General features: G+C 46.2%; 2 protein-coding genes across 10 annotated transcripts; one reads left to right on the top strand and one right to left on the bottom strand.

Moving 5' to 3' along the window:
- Positions 1-51: 51 nt before the first annotated feature.
- Fkbp1b (FKBP prolyl isomerase 1B) lies at positions 52-18,530 on the top strand. Of its 9 annotated transcripts, XM_087554443.1 has the most exons (5): positions 1,772-2,154; positions 6,242-6,289; positions 9,853-9,965; positions 17,505-17,577; positions 18,282-18,530. In XM_087554443.1, exons 1-5 carry the CDS (start codon positions 1,843-1,845, stop codon positions 18,339-18,341), a joined length of 606 nt encoding a protein of 201 aa, XP_087410569.1. In that variant the 5' UTR covers positions 1,772-1,842; the 3' UTR covers positions 18,342-18,530. The 9 variants fall into 9 exon arrangements, with proteins under 9 accessions (XP_087410573.1, XP_087410574.1, XP_087410569.1 ...); XM_087554447.1 differs by lacking the exons at positions 1,772-2,154; positions 17,505-17,577; positions 18,282-18,530 and adding exons at positions 52-152; positions 10,972-11,594; XM_087554444.1 differs by lacking the exon at positions 6,242-6,289 and having other exon boundaries at positions 1,818-2,154.
- Positions 15,576-24,618, bottom strand: Sf3b6 (splicing factor 3B, subunit 6). The gene is made up of 4 exons (NM_001271222.1): positions 24,331-24,618; positions 21,495-21,613; positions 15,846-15,984; positions 15,576-15,740 (listed from the first exon to the last, which is right to left on the bottom strand). The coding sequence occupies exons 1-4, from the start codon at positions 24,358-24,360 to the stop codon at positions 15,651-15,653; spliced, it is 378 nt and encodes a 125-aa protein (NP_001258151.1). The 5' UTR covers positions 24,361-24,618; the 3' UTR covers positions 15,576-15,650.
- Positions 24,619-24,664: the final 46 nt, after the last annotated feature.

The following is a 24,664-nucleotide window of genomic DNA, read 5'->3' as shown; positions in this document are numbered from 1 at the left end:
GGGTCCTTCTGCTGGCCAATAAGCGCGGAGTTTGTCGCGAGCGTTTCTGGGACTTGTAGTCCCTGTGAAACCACCGCCCGTAAACCTTCACAATCTTCTCAAGTGCTTCAACCTCTTCTCCCACGCAGGTCTCATCCGTTCTCTTAGAAGAGGTTGGTAAGAAGGAATCGGAATTCTACGGACACCATGTGTCAATAGTTTTTAGTTTAGTTTAGAAGGGAGTCAGGAACTCCCCATTTGAAAATCCCATAAAATATTACTCTCAAAATGTAAAAAGCATCCCTTTACCTGAAGCCAGCCTCCTAGGCCTGCCCAAGTAGCAGATCTGTCCTATCCCTAATCTCAAAGTACCTGCCCAAGGACATAGCTAGTAGGGTTGGCTGAGGGTGAGGGTGAGTGGGTGGGGTGTCTTAAGCTCTTGTGTGTTTTTTGTTTGTTTTTTTTTTTTTTTTTTGGTTCTTTTTTTCGGAGCTGGGGACCGAACCCAGGGCCTTGCCCTTCCTAGGCAAGCGCTCTACCACTGAGCTAAATCCCCAACCCCAGCTCTTGTGTTTTAAACCCTGAGGACTCTAGGCCACACCCGTGGGCTTTTCTGACTCTGACCTGGACAGTACTGTAAACGATTTTTTTTTTTTTTTGGTTCTTTTTTTCGGAGCTGGGGACCGAACCCAGGGCCTTGCCCTTCCTAGGCAAGCGCTCTACCACTGAGCTAAATCCCCAACCCCAGCTCTTGTGTTTTAAACCCTGAGGACTCTAGGCCACACCCGTGGGCTTTTCTGACTCTGACCTGGACAGTACTGTAAACGATTTTTTTTTTTTTTTTGGTTCTTTTTTTCGGAGCTGGGGACCGAACCCAGGGCCTTGCGCTTCCTAGGTAAGCGCTCTACCACTGAGCTAAATCCCCAGCCCCTGTAAACGATTTTTTACTGAACGCCAACTTCAGTCCTTGTACCTGGATACTGGCAACCTCATATGCGAGCTAGCTAGCTACTTGGAATAGTGGAGACAGAGAATGAGAGGAGAATGTCTCAAGTTTCAGTTCTGGGTTTTTGAATAGGTCTTTCTCCCATACTCACCTAACATCTGTCTCTTGTCAGAAACAAATTCATGTCGATTTTTGCAACGATGTAGAAAGGATTGGGGGGGGGGGTGTTGTGCATTTCTTAAAGTCTCCTTCAGCCCTCAAGCAAATGCTACCTCCTTCCAATGTATCTTCCTAGGGGCCATGGATATAGTCTCTGTTTGCTTAGGTGTGTGAACAGGCCCTGGTTTCTCTGGGTCCAATTCCCAGAACCAAGGAAGCAGAGGATTCGGGAAGAACAAAAGTATCTTTCTAGATTCTGATTTGGTTTGGGGAGAGGTAAAAGAATCCATTTATTCTTTGTATAGCACTCACCACTTCAGACTGTAGCAGTGACCTCGGCACACAGCTGATCCTGCTTTAATTCAACTGGAATCCCCAGGGAGCAGTCCTTTACCTTGAAAAGTGGGACCCCCAATACAAATTCCTGCTGTGAAACTTCGAGGGATGATGAATATGGGCTTTAAGGTGGTTGGGGAAAATTCATCAATAATTGGTTCCTTCCCTCCTCCGGCTCTGCTTCTATAGATCCGGGAAGCCTAGCCAGGGTGCTCTGAACCCCACGGCACTGAGCACATGTATTTAAAGTGTTAGTTTAATTACCGACTTTCTCCTCCTAGTCTGTAGGATTGAGTGGACTCCCTGGAGCATTGCACCGTGTAGGTGCTAAATAAATATACATTGAGCCGAGAGATGGGTAGATGTGTGGATGAATGTGCTAGTGCCGGCACGCCTCGCCTCCCCCTTCAGCCTGTGGGTTAATGGTGGTTAGTCTGGCCAGGATCCGGAGCAGCCACGTCAGGGTCGCTTCCCTCGGGCCCCGCCCCGGCCGACCCCACCTTGTCGCACAGCTCCACCCCGCCGCCCCCTTCCCGGCGGCCCCTCCCCGCGCAGGTCCTGACTCCAGCCGCACCTCCTCCGGCTCTGCAGTGGCGGCAAGAAGACGAGCCGGAGCGCCTGCGGGGTCCGGCCTGAGCAGAGCCGGGGTCGGGGCAGCCGCGAGGACCCCCTTGGAGGCGGGGCCTGTGGGACCGCGATGGGCGTGGAGATCGAGACCATCTCCCCGGGAGACGGTACCGGGCGGCCGGGCCCGGGAGGAGGAGGAGGGGTCCCGGGGCGGAGTCCGGGCTGGGATCTGATTCCGAGGTGGCTCCGGGGACCTGAAGCGGGGAGAGGGGCAAAGAAGCGGGTGGCAGGAAGAAACCCCGGACCCCGATTCTTTGGGCTTTTAGAGGACAACTCACCATCCCGGTCTGCTCCCGCTCACCTTGGGGAGTGAAGGCGGCAACCTTGGGGCAAGGGGTCTATGTCTGGCCACTCTCCTACGCTGCGGCTGCTGCCGCCTGAGCTGCAAGCTCTCGATTAACCGTTGCTACTGACTGACCAGGTTTGAATTTCTGTTCAGTGTTCCCTGTTCTGCACTAGGGATAGTCCGCTTTAGGGGTTCCTGCTCTATAGGGAAACCCCTCCTAAGGCGCCCCACCTCTCAGGCCCTCTTGTCTGGCAGCCCCCAGGCTAGGCAGTGGTGTGTTGTAGAGAGGGCCAATTTGGGAGCCTGCCACTCCTTTAGCTGCTTTTGCTTCTTATTTCACCCTCCGGATCCCACTCAGCCTTCCTAGTCATCTGCCCTCTACCATGCCCTCCCCAGGCAAAACCCAGCCTTCGGACCTGCTGGAGGGTCCATGGTGCCTTAGTCAGTCAGGCCAAAACAGAACTCTCGGTTCCTAATTTTGTTCATATCCCCCCCACCTCGCCCCCACCTCCCAGTCTGTCTATCAATGGGTTCCCAGTCTCTGTCAAGAGAACCAGCATCAAGTTTCTTCAACTACTTGGAAAACTGGGTGTAGTCAACATGTTCAAGGAGTAGCTAATTCTTAAGCAAAATTTAATCCAGACCCAAAGCTACCCCCAAGGTCTGTAGTGTTTAACACGCAAACTTGCTGTTCGATATTATCGGCATGCCCCTCCCCAGGAAATTAAAGGGCTTCTGGGTTACAGGCGAGCGGTTCCTGGAAGTACCAGCTACTACCCAGATCATTCCTTGCGGGCACAGGTTTCTCTATCCATACAAAGAACTTTAGTGCCGGGGGGGGGGGGGGGGGTCGAGGAATCCTTCCCCAGGCCCTGTCACCCACACAACCTCTGAGCTGTGTCCCTATCTTCCTTCTCCCTGCCTTCCATTTGACTTCTGCTCCTCACTCTGCTCGTTTTTTCTCTCCGGTCTCCTAACATGCAAAGCTTTACGGGCCCCTCCCTCAGGCAGAAAATCATTAAAAGGTTCTTCCCCTACTTCTGCAAGCACTTGCCCCCTGTAGTGATAGCTAGGGTGGGAGTGACCCACACTGGCACTTCCTCTTTCACTACGTATTGTCCACGCATCCACAACCAACCTCACCAAGCCACTTGCGAGTTGTTAAAAAAAACAAAAACAAACCAGCACTCATCTAGCAAATATTTATGGAACACGCACTGTGTGCTGGACCCTAGGGTTACAGGATGGAACCAATGGGCTCTCACGGCGACTGGACTTGAGGACCCTAAGGCTGTGTGTGCTTCCAGGTGGAACCCAGGGCCTTCTGCATGCTAGGCACCTGCTGTGCACTGAGCTACATCCCGACTCTGGATTCCAGGTTTTTGAACATGTCTTACAACTAATTCTATTTCCCAGATCCCTTTACTTCTCCAGACAGACTCCCACGCATCTTTTAACAGCCAATTTAACTATTTTCTGCAGGCGTTTTCTGGCTCCCGTTGGCAGGCTCCTACAGTCCACCAAACGTTGACTGTGTTGTTAATGTTCCCAAGTTCATAATCCAGAGGCTCTTGAGTGTCCCACCCAGTTTGTTTATCCAGGGTCGGCTCGGCATCCGCCTCCGTGCAGTAAAAACTTGCATGTCTAATAGGCAGCTCGAGATTGCCACCCTCACAAATCTGTTTCTTTCCAGTTTTCTCATCTCTCAGAACAGCTCTACCACCTCCCAGTTACCCAAACCCAAAATTCAAGCATCGTTCTTATTTTCTCCTTTTCTGTCATCCAATGGTGAGATGGGCAGTGGGCTCCTTCCCCTCATCCACTTGCATGCCCTTGTCAGCCCTGCTTCCAAAACGTATCTCCACTCTATTTCACTCTCTTCTCGGCTGCCACTACCTTAATTCATGCAACCATTGATTTCTTGTCTAGATAATCGCAACAGATGTCTAACCATCCATCCCACACGTGGGAGCCAGAGTGATCTTATAAAATCTTAATTCGGATTAGGTCATTTCCATGCTTTTAAACCCACCAGTGGTTTCCTATTGCACTTAGAATTAAACCCATCTCCGTAAGACGCGTGGCTTTCATGTTCTTCTCCTCCCATCTCACCCTTTCTCTTCTGAAAACACACCGATCTTTTCCTGCTTCACGGTCTTTGAGTTGGACCCCCCCCCCCCACCCCGAAGCTGGGGACCGAACCCAGGACCTTGCGCTTGCTGGGCAAGCGCTCTACCGCTGAGCTAAATCCCCAACCCCGAGTTGGTTCCTTCTTAAAGCACCAGCTCAAACCTCATCTTGTCCGAAATGCCTTCCTGGCACGCCCTTTCTGAATCTGTGGACTCGGTGTGTCTCTCTGAAATTCATCAGTTGTTAATTTTCTCCGGAGGACTTATCAGCACCTGTAATTATCATATTTATATAAACATTGTCTCCTTCCATTAGAATGTAAATGGGGGAGGGCAGGGGGAGGGGAGAGATGGCTCAGTGGCTAAGAACTCTAGCTGTGCAAACATGAAGATTTGAGCTTGAATCTTCTTCGCTCATCCACAAAAAGCTAGGTGTGATGTCTAGTGCCTGTAACTCCAGCATTTCGGAGCAGAGACGGGCAGACCCTATGAGCTCTACAGCACAGCTGCTGGGTCAGTGACTGACAGCTCAGGGAAGTAAGTGGGAGGAGGATCGAGGAAGACACAGTATCTTTCTCCAGCCTCCACAGACCGGCATGCACCCCCCCCACACACACATATACATACCACCCCACCACACCCCACATGACCATTTCACATATACAAAAGAAAGAATTAGACCTCAGAAGAGCAGGGGTCCTGTCTGCACTGTTCTCTGTTGTATCTCCGACACGAGAGCACAGGCCTGCTCATTACTGATGTCTTATGAATGACCACGTTTATTCATCTTTTTTTTAAAAAAGATTTATTACACTATAGCTGTCTTCAGACACACCAGAAGAGGGCATCAGATCCCATTACAGATGGTTGTGAGCCACCCTGTGGTTGCTGGGATTTGAACTCAGGACCTCTGGAAGACCAGTCAGTGCTCTTAACCACTGAGCCACCTCTCCAGCCCAGGTTTATTCATCTTTGATGCAGTCATGACTCCATAGCAATCCGAGACTTAGGTTCCCGCTTCTCTTCTTCGTGAGTTCATATAATACTCTTTGTAATCTACTTCAGATCGTCGGACCCAGTAGGCCATTCATGATTCTGTTCTAGCACACAGTAGGCTATTCCTGTATACTTGTAAAATAGATGAAAGTAAAAGGAGCAATAAAAAGCAATGGGACTGGGGTTGGGGATTTGGCTCAGTGGCAGAGCGCTTGCCTAGGAAGCGCAAGGCCCTGGGTTCGATCCCCAGCTCCGAAAAGAGAACCAAAAAAAAAGGGGGGTTGGGGATTTAGCTCAGTGGTAGAGTGCTTGCCTAGGAAGCGCAAGGCCCTGGGTTCGATCCCCAGCTCCGAAAAAAGAACCAAAAAAAAAAAAAAAAAAAAAAAAAAAGCAATGGGACTGCTTTTGTTATAGACTGGGGAAATTGAGACCAGTAACATTAAGTTCAAATGCAAGCCAGAAAGGAGACATCAGTTCTCACTCATATAAGGCATAGAGATCTTTCTCTCCTTTTTCTTTTTCTTTCTTTCTTCCTTCCTTTCTTTCTTTTCTTTTCGGTTATTTTTTGTTTGTTTTGTTTTGTTTTGTTTTTTGAGACAGCATCTCACTCCATAGCCTTGGCTGTCCTGAAACTCACTCTGTAGACCAGGCTGGCCTTGAATACACAGAGAGCTGCTTACCTCTGCCTCCCCAGTGCTGGGATTAACGGAACGCCACTGCTACCCTCTTGGCGAGCTTTTCTAATACCCTAATTTTTGCATCTGCCTTAATCTCTCCTGACAGGAAGGACATTCCCTAAGAAGGGTCAGATATGCGTGGTGCACTACACAGGTAGGTTTCCTTCTCTTAGCGCTGGCCCAGGCCTGCCCCTCCCAAGGCAGGGCTGCCCTGTAAGCTTCTCTCAGGAGGGTCTTGTCCATGGATTATCCTCAAAGCCCAGGGCAGCCAGGTTGCCTGTCACCAGTTTTATTCTTTTCCTCACCCACAAAGACCATCTATGGTGCCAGACTCTGGTAAAATCAAACCTCCAGTTTTACAACTGGGTACCCTGGCCTCCCTGCTCCTTTCTGATGTTTCAGATTTATTCTGTAAGGTCTGAGAACCCTCAAAATCCCCATTTACCCTGTTTTTCTTTTGTGCCCTGCCAACGCCACTGCAGTGAGAAGGGTGTGGTCGGTAGCCACACTGTCTGCAGGTGCTGGGAGAATCCAGGGGAGGTTGCCACAAGTCTGCTGTCTTGAATGATGTGCGTTTGCAGACCCAAGGACCAAGGGACATTCTATATTTATTTTATCTTATGTGTATGTATGTATGTGTGCATGTGTGTATATGTATGTATGTGTGTGTATGTATGTATGCATGTATGTGTGCCACATGCGTGCCTGGTGGAGGTAAGAGATGTCAGGTCCCTGATACTGGAGTTATGGAGGTTTATGACCCACCATGTGGGTGCTGGGAACTGAAGTGGGGTGTTTTGGAAAAAAAAAATCAACAAGTACTCTTAACTCCTGAGCCATCTCCCTCCTCCCCACCCCCAGGAACATTCTAGATGCGTTCTTTAGAACTGCTGGAGGAAGATTGCTGGCAGGTGTTTGCTCTAAGAGGTGTGAGGACTCTGCCTTGTGACTCGCTCGCTAATGTGGCAAACTCTATGGGTGAGAGCCATTTAGCATACAGCAAGGCCAGCTTAATTCCTGGGACATATTCAGATGGGGCCATTTTTAGCAGGTTCTCTAGGCCAGCGTGAAGCACCAGATTGGGTCTAGCAGATGATGTGGCTGTTTTTTTAACAGTTGTATCTCCAGCCACTGATGTCAGCACAGGAGGGCTGTTTTATCTCCTGGTGATATAGCCTAATTACCCTGGGGCCTCTGACCAGGATAATTGATTTGTCTCTTCTACATGTTACGGACGGATTATTGTTTATCAGATTAATGAGACCAAACATCCTTTTTTTTTTTTAAAGATTTATTTATTTACTATATATAATTACACTGTCACTGTCTTCAGACACACCATAAGAGGGCATCAGATCCCATTACAGATAGTTGCGAACCACCTTGTGGCTGCTGGGAATTGAACTCAGGACCTCTGGAAGAGCAGTCAGTGCTCTTAACTGCTGAGCCATCTCTCCAGCTCACCAAACATCCTTTTGCAGAGTTTCCCAAGTGTGTGTACATTGAGTAGGCATGGCCCATTAAAAGCATCAGCTACAAGTGGTTCTGCTTTGTGAGACCCTGTCTTATTAATCAAATACAGCAGGAGACTGTAAGAAACTTCTAGTAAACTTTTAAAGAATTAAATATAATCTGGGCCTGGTGGCCCACACCTATAATCCGTCACTTGGGAGTGGGAGCAAGAGCATCAAAAGTTCAGTGCCAGCCTGGGTTGAGTAGTGAGTTTATGTGCCTAGTGCCTGCACAGACTGGCAGAGGACATTGGATTCTCTGAAACCGGAGTTACAGACAGTTGAGAGTTGTGGTATGGTTGGCAGGATTTGAACCCAGGTCCTCTGCAAGAGCAGCCAGTGCTCCTAAACACTGAGCCGTCCCTCAAGCCTCTCGACATTAGTCTTTAATAGTATCTTTTGAGCAGAAGTTCTTCATTTTAGTGAGGTCATACTTACCACTCTTCTTCATGCCTACATATTTTTCTGTGTTTGCTTCAAGGAATCTCCCACTGTATTGTGAAGTTACTCATTTATTCCCGTTTATTATCACCTGGTAGAGATGTTGGTGGCCGTGTTTGCTTTTCTTCTCTCTCTCTCTGTTTTTTTCTATTGTTTCTGTCATTTGAGACACTGTCCCATGTGACTTGAGGTTGGCTTTGAGTTTGTTCTGTAGTCAAGGCTGGCCTTGAGTTCCTGGTCCTCCTGCTTCCAGCTGAACATTGGGATTACAGTGCTCACTGTCACACCCAGCTACTTGGTAGATATTTTGTGTGGTAGTATGCCTACTGCTACTTTATTAATTTTATTTTATTATTCATATTTAGGTCTATGATTCATCTGGAACCGATTCTCATGTGTAAAGGTGGGAGGGGCTTACATTAGATTTTTTTTTCCCCCTTGTGGATATCGATTTGATCCTGCAGTGTTAATCCAAATAGTCATCCTTTATTTGTTGTATATTACAGAAACATCTTTGTAAAGAAGTCAACATATTTATGCGGGCCCGTTTCCGGATGATGTGGCTTTGGCTGAATTTACAGCCGCAGATAGTTGTCACATGGTTTCCAGTAGATTCGACTTTATGAAAGCTGAAGGCACTGGGGACTGGGGAAGCCAGTCTATAAATGGATTGTGCATGTACACACATTCAAGCATGCATTTGTCCAAGGGCCTATCTGTATGAATATATGTAGGTCTGTCGATCTAAATATTTTCTTAGCATCTGTTTGACCATCAGGACTTCTCTCCTGAGTAGTCTGTGTGTATGTGCGTGTGAGCGTACATAAATATCTCTGTGAATGTGACTTATCTTAGCAACTGTGTATATGCATGAGTCTGTGTTTGATCTCTGCAGCATCTCTGGGTAGCCAGAAGGGTTTCTCCTTTGCCACATTTAGAACTCAGGGCAGGAGCCCAATCTATCTATTCTACCCAGAAGGTAGGTAAAGAAGACTCATTAGTACACACTCAAGCCGTGGGAATTCGGAAGTAAAATAATACATGCTCAGATGCTCGTAAGTTGGCAAAGCTTGCTGGGTTAAATATGGAAAATATGAGGCCTATTTCGCCAACATCGCTCAGCGAGTCAGTGCCATGCTGAAGTCAGACCCTGTCTAACTGGGTGTGGAGACTCACAACTGAGATCTAGCACCTGGAAACTCCTGCAGGTTCGAGGTCAGCCAGGCCAGCCTGGGCTACAGCCTGGAAGTAGTACGAAAGGTTTAAGAGGGATGGAGGAACTTAAGAATGGTGTGCTCTGAATAGGTAGGGAGACGGGGCGCGAGGTGGGAGAGAGAAGTTGAAGGCAAGCATCACTAGCCTCAGGCTTTTGGATTCTGCTCTGGGAGCTAGTGAAGTATTCTAAGCAGGGATATAAATACGATCAGAATTGTGGGGCAGGGAAAGACAATCTGTCAACTTATAGAGTAGAAGGTTGGTAAGGAGTAGACACGCCAGTTTGGAGGCTGTTCCAGGCCACAGGTGAGCCGTGGTGGTGACTCCATGAGACCACAGGTGGCAGTAGCAGAAACTGAAGTTGGATTCCAGATGGGTGTAGGACTTGGTGACAGGCTGGAGGTGAGGCAGAGAGACGCGTCCACACTTCCTGCTTGTCAGCAGGGCTGATGGGTTCATGCAGAAGAGGAACTGTGTTTAGACCTGCTCAGTCTCACTGCTAGTTCACTCACAACCACAGCTCTTTTCTGCCCTCTTCTTACTTTGATAGGGATGCTCCAGAATGGCAAGAAATTCGATTCGTCCAGAGACAGAAACAAACCCTTCAAGTTCAGAATTGGCAAGCAGGAAGTCATCAAAGGTTTTGAAGAAGGCGCTGCCCAGGTAGGCAGAGGATGCATCCTGAAGGGTTTAGGAGGCTGAGGATGCACACTGAAGGGTTTAAGGAGGTCCTTAAACAGACCTCACACTGCCTTAACACCACTCCCAGGGTGCAGCGACGCCACCTAGCGCTCACTTCTGGCTCTGTCCCTCCCCTCTTCTGTGGCTGAGCGTCTGTGTCTTACCCTAGGCATTTCCTCCTAGGATTGCTTGAGCTGGCTGTAAAGGCCAGCAAGATGTCTGAGCTAAGAACAGCTAGAGACGGATTAAGTCAAGAAGTGCTTTGGGCTTTGCTTTTTAACAGTTTTGAAGCTATTCCAGACATAAAAATATTACAGATAGAGTGAAGTGCCTATATAATTTTCACCCAGCTTCCTCAAATGTTAACATACATAACCATACTACAGTGGTTCAAGTAGAACGCTAACATCAACACAACATTGGCCGGGCAACTTGAGCTTTTGGTATTCTTTGAAATTCAGACCTCGCAGCTTTCTTACTAATGGATGTCCAGTGGGTTAACAGCGCTGGTGGGCTTTGGTTCCAGCTCTCCCTCTGTTTGTCTGGGAACTCATAAGACGTCTCATTCCCGTAGCTCTGCCCCTGTCACCTTGATGTGGCCTTTAGTCGCCGAATCTTAACTGTTCCTGTCACAAGTGTATTCAGCGCTGTTACACGTTCCTCAAGGGCTCCCTCTGAAGAGGACCAGGAACAATTACGAGCAGACACGAGTGCCATTGCTGGATAAGCAATAACACTTGTTGCTTGAATGAATCTGAGGCTACTTCGTGGCTGCTAACTGCCCCATAGTCGAGTCTATTTTGAGGCAGAATCTGCATGTTCAAGTGCGTGGCTTAACTTCAGTGTGCCAGGAATAAAATTAATCTCTGCTCTTTGGAATGACCCTAAAGATGGTTTGGGGGAAATGCCATAGTTATCTTCCTTTTTTCTTTTAAATCAAGCTGGGTCCTCTTTCTCCTCTTCCCATCTGCCCCCCCATCCCTGCTAGATGAGCTTGGGGCAGAGGGCGAAGCTGACCTGCACCCCTGATGTGGCATATGGAGCTACTGGCCACCCCGGTGTCATCCCTCCCAATGCCACCCTCATCTTTGACGTGGAGCTGCTCAACTTAGAGTGAAGGCAGGAAGGAAGTCGAGGTGGCTGGAGAAGGCTCCTGCTCTGTCCTAGCCTGCTCTCTCTGCCACTGGGACGGCTCCTCCAATGTAGGGCTCTTGATCAGTGTGCTGACCCCACCGCCCCTTGACATTATCTGTTCTTTCTGCCCAACTTGCTCTGTATGTGTCGGCCACTTAACCGTCCCCATACATCTTTGCTTGAGGAAACTTTTAGTTGCAGATCCAAACATTTCAGACTGCATTTTGTGTGATGCATGTGGTAGCCATTCCTGATCATAGGACACAGATCTCGTTTGCACAATCTATATTGCCTTACCTGCACTTAAGCCAGATATACAAGGTGCTCAGACATGCGCTGTACATGGTTACCTGGAGGGACTTGAGCCAGTTACCTTTGCTGTCACTTTCTTATCTTCTGTTGGCTGCTCACTTTAAGCACTGCCCTCTTTGGAAATACTATGTAAAATAAAGGCTCTGTGCTTGGCATCTTCCTGTCCATCATGTTGTGGGAGGTTCTTTAATGACAACACAAGCCAACTGCCCTTGGTGAAGAAGAGTGAAAGGGTACTTCCAAGTAGCTAAGAGACTGTATGTAACAGCTGTGTGAGCAAACTGTTCATGCTGGACCTTTCAGACAGGGTGTCAGAGCCCAGGCTAACCTAGCACTCCTTCAGCCTCCTGACTGCTGGTATTACAGGTGCATATATACCACCAGGTTCAGTTTTACTTTTTAAATAAAATGATCACAAATCCTCTAAGAAACTTTGGAAATTAGCTTCCACCCTACCAAGCTTTCACCGGCTTGGAGTCCTCCGCGTAACTAACTCAGCATCCTAGCAAACCCGTGTGGGATTTCATCTCCCAGGGCGGTCCTGCAGCTTCATCTATTTGAAGAGATTGAGGGGTGAGCTCCCCTCAGTAGATAGGAGCTGTGTGCATCTGAGCACATGAATATGTCAAACGCTTGAAACCTTGGACTCACTCTGGGAAGTTACTTTTGAAAAAAGTGTGGTTCTGGGTTTATTTTCATAGGCAACACTCAATTACATCTAGATTTGCTCTAGCTTACCATGAAGAGTTACTTCTGATAATAATGGTGGCAGGGGGGAGTGTGTGTGTGTGTGTGTGTGTGTGTGTGTGTGTCCTGCATGCATGCAGGTCCAAATGGAGGCCAGAGGACAACCTAGAATGTTAATCCTTGGGAGCCATCAATCTTGTTCATTTACTTATCTATTTATTTGAGAGAGGCTCTCACTGTGTAGCCCAGGCTGGCCTTGAACTCAAACAAACAGATCTATCTGCCTCTGTCTCCCAAGTGTTGGAATTAAAGATACACTGGTTTACATCCAACATTCCATGAAGGACATGGGCCACAGTTGGGGCTAGTTTACCTACTGCCCACACCCAGAAAGTCATACATGAATCCCTCTGCTGAGGCTGAGGGGTTCACGAAAAGGTAGTGCTTTGGATGAAATCGTGAATGGAAAGGAGTTACCTTGCTTTTACTCATCCATGGCCAAAGGATACTGTACCCATTCCTTTTGGGGGTGACTCCTCTAGAATGTCCTGCTCCCTTTTGATGACTCAAACGCCTGTAATTCCTCAGAACGCAATCTGTATAGAAGATACACCCATGCTTTCTGCTATGACACCAATAGGATGAGCAAAAATGACATCAAAGACTATTTCATGGGCCCATTACAGGGCGCACCAAAGATCTGTTCATAGCAGTATAGCCTGGGTGACAAGAAGCTATAATGATACCCACTAAGAAACCCTAAAAATGCAAACTTACTAGCTAGCACCCTAAGGATACACGAGACTTTTTACAGGTAAGCTGAGAAATGATCATTCGAGTCTTTGGGAAATGATGTAGAAAAATCACAACACAGGCCAGAGTTTAGATGGCATATTGAGAGGTTGGTAAGCAATAGACTACTATTAAGATCCATGTCCCATCAGTTGTTTTTGAACTGCTACTCAATAAGTCTCATGAGTTGTTAGAAACTCGACTCTGCTCACTGAAAGTAAAGCAACTTGGACACCTGCACAGGTGACTACGGGGACACAATTTGCCCCTTGCACTTCCTGTCCATTGAGAAAGGAGTTCACTGTGTAGCCTCGGCTAGCCTCAAATGTATGACTCTCTTGCCTCTGTCTTTTGAGTGTTTAGAGTATAGGTGTGTGCCACCATGTTCAGCTCCGCCCCCTTACTCTTGGTTTAAAAAACTGAACTTTAGATGGCCGGTGCACAGGACAATCATCAACTAGAACCCTAGGTTTAGCAACGCACCTCCTGCAGAGAGGCTCAGTGTCAGGCCCCAAGTCTAAGTTCTTGTGACTAAGTCACAGCATTCCAAACAATCAGAAGTGAATGTTTTCTGTAGTGCTGGGGTCAAACACAGTGCTTGGCTCCAAAAGCCCTCTTCTGTTGAGCTACATCCCCAGTCCTAGTTTTAAAACTCAACTTGGGGTCATGAAATTCAGCAAATAGACACATAGTCCAAATGACAGACTGTTCCTATCTGCTCATAGAAGAAATTCTCCTGGTTATTCACACCACTAGCAGCGAGCTGGCTGCCACTTAGAGACCACACTCCAGGATTAGTAAGGAAATCATACAGGCACTCACAAGAGAGTTACAGCTGTGACCTGTGATCTGCTCCCCCTTCTTAGAAATGGCTTTCTGCTGCCAGTGGGGCCATGGTGGTTCATGCCTTTAATCCCAGTACTTAGGAGGCTGAGGCCAGCCCGGCCTACAGAGTTCCAGGATGGTCAGGGAAACCCTGCCTTAAAAGGAGGTGGAGGGCTGGGGTTAACGGTGCTGTCAAAAGCCACTGAGACATAATAGTTTCATTTTTTTAGTGAGCTTTGAAAAGACAGTATAAAATCTAGAAAGAGGCCTATTTCCTTAAAAATAACAACAGACTTTAAATGCATTTAAAAGTAGCCATTGACACTAGTCCGTCTATGTAGGTTTCAAAGTGACTCTAGGTTCTGGGTATATAAAGCAGTCAGTCCACACTTCTCCATTTGGCCCGTGTCTGAACTATAAAAAGAAAATTTATAGCTGTCTCCTCCTAAGCTGTCAAGCCATAATGAATGTGACAATTATTATAGTCTTCCCATGTCATGGAAACTCCTACAAACTAAGCATTTTATTTTATTTATGGCAAAGACATATTGTGAGCTAAGTCCAAAACATATAGTTAATAATGAAAAGGAAAGTCTACTTAACTACAGCCTTGGCCAAGTAATAGCACCACCCCAAACAGCTTGCTCTCAGGTTTCTAACAATGCCCTGAGTCATTCTGTCTGTGATGGACCTCTGCTCAAGGATAATGACCTCTGCTGCAAGGACAAGGGTTACCACACTGATAGGTGTCTGGTTCTTTGTGGCTCTCATACCAGTCCTTTCACATCTTTGCTTTTGAGACAGTCTTACTCTGTAATCGAGGCTGAGAGTGGCCCAGGATTTACAACATACCCTAGTAAGCTCATAGTGATCCTCCTGCCTCAGCTTTCCCAAGTGCTGGGATTCTAATTGTATGCTATACTAGCTTTTTATGAAAGCATTTTATCCAATCAACAGGATGAATTTTGGTGTCCTCGTGTGTGACCTACTCACTAGGTTGTTATTAAAAATGACAAGCCTAGGCAGCATGTGGCAGTACACTCCTTTAGTCCTAGCACTTGTAGGCAGAGGCACAAAGAGATTTCTGTTCACTGGAGGACAGCCTAGTCTGCACGGAGAGACCCTGTCTCAAAAAACGAAACAAAAACAAGTCTGCAAGTTCCTCAGGCTCAGAGTTTGGTAAAGGCATTTGCTATCAAGTCTGACAACCTGAGCTCAAGCTCCAAGACCCATCTGATCAAAGAAGAGCTCCTACAAGGCATTCTGACTTTGACACATGTGCACATGCATACAAACAAATATTAAAAGAAAAAAGTCAGTGTTCTCAAGGACTCAGTTAGGGTTTTACTGCTGTGAAGAGACACCATGACCAAAGCAAGTCTTATAAGGACAACATTTAACTAGGGCTGGCTTACAGGTTCAGAGGTTCAGTCCATTAGCATCAAGGTGGGAGCAGGGCAGCATCCAAGCAGGCATGGTGCAGGCAGAGCTGAGAGTTCTACATCTTCATCTGAAAGCTGCTAATGGAAGACTGATTTCTAGGCAGCTAGGATGAGGGTCTTAAGCCCACGCCCACAGTGACACACCTACTCCAACAAGGCCACATCTTCTAATAGTGCCACTCCCCGGGCCAAGCATATACAAACCATCATAAGGACCTCAGTCCCTAGACTCATCTATAATTCTGCATGTGGTTCTCCTGATTTTTTTCCACCTTTTACTAGTATTAAACAGGAGTGAGACATTTAACAGAAAACACTGACACAATTTACAAAAGCTACAAGTTTATTAACATTATATATTCTAATGCTAGAAAACTTTCAAATAAGTCATTCTAGGTCTCAAATAAGAAATTGCAATATTCATTCAGTATTAATAAAAAAGAGAAGGGTAACCAAGACCACACATGGCTGTTACTCATTTGGGGGGATCTGTGTTGATGCCATACTTTTCCTTGAGAAGCTTCAGCTGCTCCTCCTTCTTCTTGGTGTCCATCTTCTGGAATGCCTGCAGTGTGACAAGCACCAGAGTTAACAGGTACTGAGCTCTACCTAGCCTAGAGGAAGCCCCCACACCCAGCACCAGCCTCTCTGTTGAGTGGACCACACTCACCCGGTTAGCATTGTAATATAAAACCACAAGGTATCTGTTACAAACGTTGAATCCTGATAGGTGGTCACAGGCATTCTTAGCATCAAAGATGTCTTCATAGACCACATAGGCTGTTCCTCTGGTTTCAGGTGTATTTCCTCTGCACAACAGTTAGAAGACAGTTACCCAAGCATCAACAATTTCCAGTCTTTTTGAATCTATAACTGGGTCTTGTTTGTTTTGGCACTGAATTTTTAAAAACACAAACTACATATTCAAGCTCTCTATTCCAAGACTTTACAATAAACAGAAATAAGTTTAAGTAACTTGAAATCAACCTAAAAAATAGCAGAGGGAATAGATACGCTAAGAGCATGTGAGTCTTTAAGCTAATGTGTTTTGAAGTGGAATATCTCAAGACTAAGAGAAAGCTGCATATGCATGAGCGCGATCGAAGCTGCGTGAGATCAGCATACACTGTGCTCATGTTTCTAGTCCTCCCTGTTCCTCATGCTCAGAGTAACTCTTCAGGCTTGACGTGCAGACAGTACTTACGACTGATGGCCTGTGAGCCACAATAGCTAACCAAGGTTCTGCTGTACTCTCTATGCAGCCCTTGGCTGGGCAGAGATACACCAGCGGGCAGTTATCTGTAAGCCAGGCAAAATGCTGGCAGGTGGGAGGCCTTTACCCAGTTATGGGCACCTCTTAGGATCACTACTCCTCGCCTTACCTTCTCTCAACCCCACAGGCTTCCTTGGAGAGCTGGGGAAGTGAGAGATGCCTCAGGAGCCCTGACCCGCAGGCAGCAGGTGGCCAAGGTGAATGTGTATAGCTGTCAGCCCACTTTCAATGGTCTGGAATACAAAGTAGACAGACCCCTTGTGCAACCATGGGATGAGGTTTGGGACTGTGGGCTGACTCTTCACCTGCAAAAGTCCCTGCATAGGCAGAGTACGGATCATACAGTAGGTGAAGTATTTTCCTATAGCAAAACACTGGCTCAGATGGACAATCAAAAATATGTAAAAGTCTAACTTCAAAATTGTACTTTTGGAGCTGGGAGGTATAGCTTTAATCGTGGCACTCGGGAAGCAGATGCAAGGGGATCTCTGAGTTCAAAGCTAGCCTGAGCTACAGAGTGAGTTCTAGGACTATTACACAAAGAAACCCTGTTTCGAGAACGAACGAACAAAAAAAATCGAATCTCTGGGCATGGTAGTGGACACCTTTAATCCCAGTGCTTGGGAGACAGAAGCAGGTGGATCTCTGTGAATTCAAAGCCAGTCTAGTCTACATAGTGAACTATGCAGAAACTCTGTCTCAAATATAGCACTCCTGCCCCCTAACAGGGACAGGGAGTCAGCGTCATTTGCTATGGAAACATAGTGAGACTCTGTCTCAAACAAAATTGTAACTCCTATCCCTACTCCTCCAATCTAGACCCAGCTCAGAGGTAGAGAAAGACAGAGTGGTGGGTGTGGCTAAAAAGTCCAGTGCCAATAACTCAGGAGATGTTTGTTTCAGACACTCTATGGGGGTCTACACTGCCCTTGCCTTGAACTTGTAATCTTCCTGCCTCAGTCTCCAGGGCATTCCATGTCCTGTTTGAGGAGGGATTTTTATGTTTTCTTCTCTTGGTATAGCATTAATGACTATTAACAGCTTAATCATTTTCAGGATTGTATTAGGGATGCAAGTTGAGAACTGTTCAAAGAGGGGGCGGAGAAGTTTGCATTCCTTAAGGGCAAAGGTAAGTTTTTTTCTTTTCTTCCAGACAAGATCTCCACATGCAGCCTAGGTTGGCTACAAACTCATTCTACCCATGTTAGCCTCCCAAGTACTGAAATTCTAGGCAGAGACCACCCTACCAAGCTCAAAAGTGGTAATGTGTTTTATTACCATCGTGCCTTCCAACATACAGCATCTGCTAAGATTCATTTTAAAGCTAGAGATCTATTCGCTCCCATTTAAAAACATCATCACCATCACCACCACCACCACCACCATTATCACCACCACCACCATCATCATGATCACCACCACCATTATCACCACCACCACCACCATCACCACCACCACCATCACCACCACCACCATCATCATGATCACCACCACCATTATCACCACCACCACCACCATTATCACCACCACCACCACCACCACCATGATCACCACCACCATCATTATCACCACCACCACCACCATCATCAGTGTGTACGATATGCACTGGGTACATGTGCCACAGTATGGGCGTGGAGGTCAGAGAATGTCTTGAATCACTGTCTTGCCACTTTGGGTTCCCAGCAGGAGCCTTTTACCTGTTTGAGACAGATCACCCTTTCTCCCATTAATTTGCTCACACATTCATCCTCTATGAAGTTCTTTCCTATTCCTTCTTAAGAACTGCAATAGGGACAAAGCCTAATCCCATTCTTTTTTTTTTTAAATTTCTAGGGATTAAACTGGAGTTCTTTCACATACGAGGCAAGTGTTCTACTGCTGAACTATATATAACCAGCCCTTATCCTGACTTTATACATTCTCCATTTCAGGGGTCCTAGCTCTCACTTCAACCTCACACCTTGAACTCTACACTATAATCTGAATTTTAAAAGCATGTATTTGGAATGTGTCATGTACTGCGCACTGAGCGTAACGTTTTCCTGACTGGTAGTAAACAGGAATTAAAAACCTCATTCACAATCTGGCCTTTCTAGCTTCAGCTACTTTACATCATATACTGATCTCGGTGATATTTGTCCTATATTATATGTTTTTAAAAATGACTTATATGTTGGGCAGTAGTGTTGCACACCTTTAATCCTAGTACTCAGCAGGCAGACGCAGGCAGATCTCTGAGTTCAAGGCTAGCCTGGTCTACACACCAGGACAGCCACTGCTATCTGAATAAACACTCTCAAACAGACAAATGTGCATGCTGTGTGCGGAGGTGTTTATATGTAGAGCAGGTGCCCTTGGAGGCCAGACGTGATGTAGGATCCAACTGGAACCAGAGTTACAGGCAGTTGTGAGCCACCCAATGTGGGTGTTGGGAACAGAACTTGGGTCCTCTGGAAGAGCAGGAAGCACTCTTAACCACAACCATCTTTCCAACCCCTATGCAAGACTTTAATAGAAAAGGCAACACTATTGAAGGCTGTAAAGAACACAAAGTACCAAGTGTCTCCTGCATGTCAGGCTGATCAGTTGAGTGATTAATTGTCCTGGTGTGTGAAGAAGCCTGGCTAGGTTTTACCAAGTTCCATTCTAGAAAATCAGTACTAGCTGAGTGGTGGTGGCCCAAGCACTCAGGAGGCAGAGGCAAGCCAGTCTCTGAGTTCAAAGCCAGCCTGGTCTAAAGAGTGAGTTAGAACAGCCAGGGATACAGAAAAACCTCTCTAAAAAAAAAAAAAACAAAATCAGTACTGGCATCTAGTAAGTAACAGAGGTTGATCACAGGGAGGGAACAGATCTGTTGTTTCTCATTCTGCAGTTAAGATCCAGGTTCTTGGGCCTCAAAATTCTATGACTATTCAACAATCACATTGCATTAGGATGGGCAGCAGAACTAACAGTGAAAGGTAGGCATCACCCCTTCCTCCTGTCAAACAAGACATTACATAAAAAGTGTGAATCCCAGATCATATGGAGCCACATGAGGAAAGGAGAGCTGTGACAGAGTAGTGAGGAGAGCTACTTTAACTGGGGCGTAGGGAAAACTCTCTGAAAAGTCCTCCCCAAAGCTGAGAATAGGCTGAGAAGGAGCCGGGTAAGAGCAGCTGTGCTGGGCAGCCTGAAAGACCTTGGAAGCCGAGGCCCTGAGCTACTGTGGCTTTGCTCAAGCTTTGACTGCACTCTATTACCAAGCTGTAGCCCCTGCTGTGTTTAATTTACCACACTATACTGCCCAGATTGGTCTCAGACTTGCGGTCTTTCTGCCTCTGTTTCCAGTGTGGCTCTGACTACAGCTGTGTTCTATGTGCTGGTTCTTAAGTTGGGGTTCTGGTATCATTCTCTACCTTCAACTTAAGCATCTCTTGTGAGTGCTATGAGTAAGCTTCATAATGCCTTCAGAAATTAATCACAGCCATGCTACGGTTATATTCATTTACAGCACAGCGGACTGAACTCAAGGCCTTGCACACTCAACTACTAAGCTGCATCTCCAGCCCTACTCAGTTGCTTATGTATGTGGGTGGTTACTGTGCATCAATCATGAACCACTACCAACACGAAACTCGCAGGCAGTCACCTCTGCCAAGAAAGGCAGGTGAGCTCATGGGCACTAACATGATCATGTATTAACTAGATGGCTCTTAACTAGATAGAGGTTGAGAACACTGACTGCTCTTCCAGAGGTCCTGAGTTCAATTCCCAGCAACCACATGGTGGCTCACGACCATCCGTAATGAGATCTGGTGCCCTCTTCTGGCATGCAGGCATACATGCAGGGAGAACACTGTATTCATAATAAATAAATAAATAGCTAGCCTTAGCAGTAACTAAGTAACTAAGGGACTGACAGAGGTTCAGTGGCTTTATGGAGAGTGGTGTATGTTCAGACTGTGCAACCTGATCCAAGCTAAGTGTCTCATAGAGAACTGAAGCCCAAACAGATGAAACAGTCTGCCCAGTCTCACCTAACTTGAAAGACTCTGTTAGTATCTGAACTCAGGCCTAACAACCAATCCAGTCGATTATCACACTGCCTCCACATTGAGAACCAAAGGGCCACCACCCAAGTTATCTTACAGAAGAAAGAAAAACCCAACAAGTCTGGTCACTTGTCACATGGCTAGTTACAGGCATTAATGGCAAACCTTTGTTCCCTGGCTCCCAAACCAGAGACAATCTACACACATTCTTTGTTCTTCGAAGGACCTGGAGTTCTTGCATCCCTCAAAATATGGACAAACTGTATTAGGTAGGGAGTACAAAGCCCTTAGCAGTTGCTCAAAGGACTGAGACCTTCAAAAGAGAGTGCCTGTTTTATGTTTCATCTTCATTTGTCTACTAATGGGAATGTGTCACAAGTGATGATATATAACCAGGAAGCAGTTTACTCCCAGGAGAGATGGTGGTCATGTGAAAGCAAAGGCCTTGGGCTCCCACAGTCCTAAAAGCCAGGAAGGGGGCTCTGAGGTTATAAAAAGAAAACCTTTGACTTGATTTGAGACACAGTCTTATAAGAAATCCAGGCTCTATAGATGAGAATCACCTTCAACTCTTGCCTCCACCACACAAAATGAGATTATAGGCCTGTCCTACTACACTTACTTCAGAAAACTTATAAAAAATATAGTGGGGTTGGGGTTATGCCTGCCTCGCATGTGCAGCGCCCTGGGTTCAAACCAACAGGACCTTCCTAACGGTGCCTCCCTAAAGAGAAACCTTGTGACTCTCCAGTAAAGCTTTCGAAATCCCTTCTGAGGGACCCTTCAATGGCACAAGTACTGTATAGTTTAATGGTTCCATTAAGGATTAGAAGTTTTATCACTACTACATGATACTAGAAAGAACTTTTACTCAAGGGTCTTGTAGTCCCACTGCAAAACAGACACATCATTACATACCACACGTGTAGTCCTGCTGCCAGCTACAATTCTGAGATTATAGATTAAGCAACCATATCCTTTAAGTGACATTTTAAGTCTCAGAAAGACTTACACTCTGATTTGACGAATAGGTCCATATTTCCCAAATATATCATACATTTCTTCTGCTGTGATTTTGTATGGCAAATTCCTTATATACAAAATCCGATTTACTTCAGGTGGGAGGCGGATCTAAAATGAGAAATAAGTATCATAATACTGAAGGACAGCAGTGCAGCCATGATAAAGACCCCAGTGATACCAAAGAAGAAGCCAAGAGTAAGAACTACCACCGGATGCCTCTCAGAAAAACAGCAGAGGGAAGACTATCGGGAGGAACTAAAACCCTGTTTTTTGGTCACTCTAATTTAACAAGTATTTCCCACTTCACTTACACATCCTCAATGTCTCCTGGGAAAGAAAAGACAGCAAACTCCCACTCATAAGCCTTCTTACATCTTAAGAACCTGTGTCAGTGACTTCTCTTGTTCTTACAGGCTTTCCCTTCCCACCAGTTTCTAGTCCTCAGCTGGGCAGTTGATCTGGTCCTCCCAATCCACACAAAACAAAGGACAGGACTCCTCTTTACTTACCCAACAGTTACTAAGTGCCTTTTACATGTACGCAGTGGGACAGGTCTTAAGAGAGCTGCCTTGAAGGGAAGACAAGGTGTCTATTTTCCCTGCATTTTCTAGCTCTCTCTACTTAGTTTATCTTGCTTTTGTTTTCAGTCATGCAAGTTGAAAAGCAAAGTCTGTACTCACTGACTCATGTTCTTTATAGGACAGACACCCAGACCTGAGCTACCACCCAGCACTCTGCTGAAAGTGCCTTCACTAACATCTTTTCATTCCAGTGTTCCTTCTCAAACTTCTGGGGTGCCTGGCTGTTGTTTTTCCTCCACACTGTTTCCTCCTCACGGCTGCATTTCCTCCTATCTTTGGCATTAATATCATCCTACAGTTTGCTGCTTGCTTGACCTGCTGCATATCCCTCACTCTTAGACTCTTACTCTACACTGCTGACTCACAGCTCACTCTTCCCAACTGCAGTCAACAAAGAAATGACAATAATTACTTATTAAACTGACATGGCTTTGGTCTGAAGCTAAGTATTATATGAATGAAAGAATATTTCCCCTCAGGCTGGCGAACTGGTTCAGCATGTGAAAGGCAGTTACTAGCAAGCCTGATGACCTGTTAATCCCTTGGTAGAGAACGGACTCCCCAGAATTGTCCTACATGTGCTTTATATCATACACACACGCACTAATAAATACATTAAAAAAAGCTTATTCCCGGGGCTGGGGATTTAGCTCAGTGGTAGAGTGCTTACCTAGGAAGCGCAAGGCCCTGGGTTCGGTCCCCAGCTCCGAAAAAAAAAAAAAAAAACAACAAAAAAACAAAACAAAACAAAAAAAGCTTATTCCCTACCTTCACATGAGTAGTGGTGATAATTGTTAAACAAACTATAAACGTTTCAGATTTCCAGGTCAAGCTTTATAATCAACAACTGCCACACAGATATATTTCTCCAGTAAATCCATTTTCTCACTACAAAACACTGTGTGAGCCTCTCCTCTCCTAAAACTTCACCACCTTCATTCCCTGTAAATGTGAAGGGGCTCTATACTTTTCTCAGACAACACAGGATATGATCCTGGCTCCGCACTTCTTGAAGACAACAGATATGATCAATGGGAACTATATATTCCTATTGCTAAACATTATTTATCGATATCTATCCATTTTTCTTCTATTGGTATACTAACCACTCCTATTTCTGTCATGGTTTGAGGTGCTGGGAATCAAATTCATAGGCTCATGCATGCTAGGCAAGCACTCTACCACTGAGCCACATCCCAGCTGCACTCTAGGATTTAACAAATTGTTCTTTTATCAGGTCTCTACCATTCTATTGGCTCATTCTCAATGGTATGTAAAAAGCACTTTAGGTATATTTAGAACAGCTCGATTTCTCTATTAATAAGAAAAATCATAGGACCAACTCTGCAGTTTTGTCTTAATTCCCTGCATCTTTTCATTCTACAGGAACCAAGGTTTCATTCACTGAAATGACTTGCATAAACACGGTTGCCCAAAATCTTCATCAGAATATCCAATGGCCAATTATGTGTCTTTGTTTTGGTGAGATTCTAAGTTTTAACCATTTCCTACTTTCTTGAAAGGATTTTCTTTTCTTTTCTTTTCTTTTTTTTTTTGGTTCTTTTTTTCGGAGCTGGGGACCGAACCCAGGGCCTTGCGCTTCCTAGGTAAGCGCTCTACCACTGAGCTAAATCCCCAGCCCCAGGATTTTCTTTTCTTAAAGATGTTGATAACACTCCGCTCACTGACAACAGTAGAACATAAGCCCGACTTTTCGCTTAATTCACTGCTGTGTCCCAACACCTAACACCGGCGTGTGGCACATAGTAGGTGTCACCGGCATGTGGCACATAGTAGGTGTTGAATAAATACAACTGATGAATTGCTTCCTGTTTGTAAGACCAGAGACACAGCAGGCGCTTACATAGATCAACAGAGGATTCCCAAAGTTCTACGTTCGAGAAAAACCCCAGGCTCCAGCTGGCAATGAACAAGAGTTACTCGGTACATCTTTTTGGACTCAGAAGATCCTAACACTTGGTCCTTGGTGTAGGTCAAGCAGCAGTGACTGTAGACCTTACACGGTCACTGATACCAGGGGGCTCTCACTAGAGCGGGGCGGAGCGAAAAGTCGCTCAAGAAACCCACCCCTGAGGATGAGGCCAGGACAGAATCTCCTTGGACTGAACAGATAACGCGAGCTTTCCCCACCTGTGGGCGGAGGGACAAAAAACGCTCCCACACCCGTTGCGACAGTCAAGCAACGACATCGCTTCCCTACCGCACAGAAAGCGGGGTACTCACATTCGCCCTCTTAGCCGCTTGCATCGCCATCTTGGCGGGCCGATGTAGGTTACCGTAAGATCCTTCTGGGTATTTCTAAAAACTCAGTCGCCTTCGTGGGCGACACGGCGCCACATACAGGATATTTACAGCCAGGTAAAGCCGGAAGCTGTTACGGCACTGCCGGAAGGTCCGCGTCTCAAACTAGGACGTGTTTACTTCCTAGAAAAGATGCTCCAAGTCAAATTAGAGAGAACGCGTTGTCAGTCCGGAAGGCGAAAAAGCGAGCTCTAAGACGCTTCCGGATACCGGACCGGAAGGGGCGGGGCGAGTGCTACAGGAAGGGAGGTGTTCC

Source organism: Rattus norvegicus, chromosome 6, assembly GCF_021556685.1.
Source record: "Rattus norvegicus strain SHRSP/BbbUtx chromosome 6, alternate assembly SHRSP_T2T, whole genome shotgun sequence".
NCBI classification, from domain to species: Eukaryota; Metazoa; Chordata; class Mammalia; order Rodentia; family Muridae; genus Rattus; species Rattus norvegicus.
This window is presented reverse-complemented; position numbering and strand designations above follow the sequence as displayed.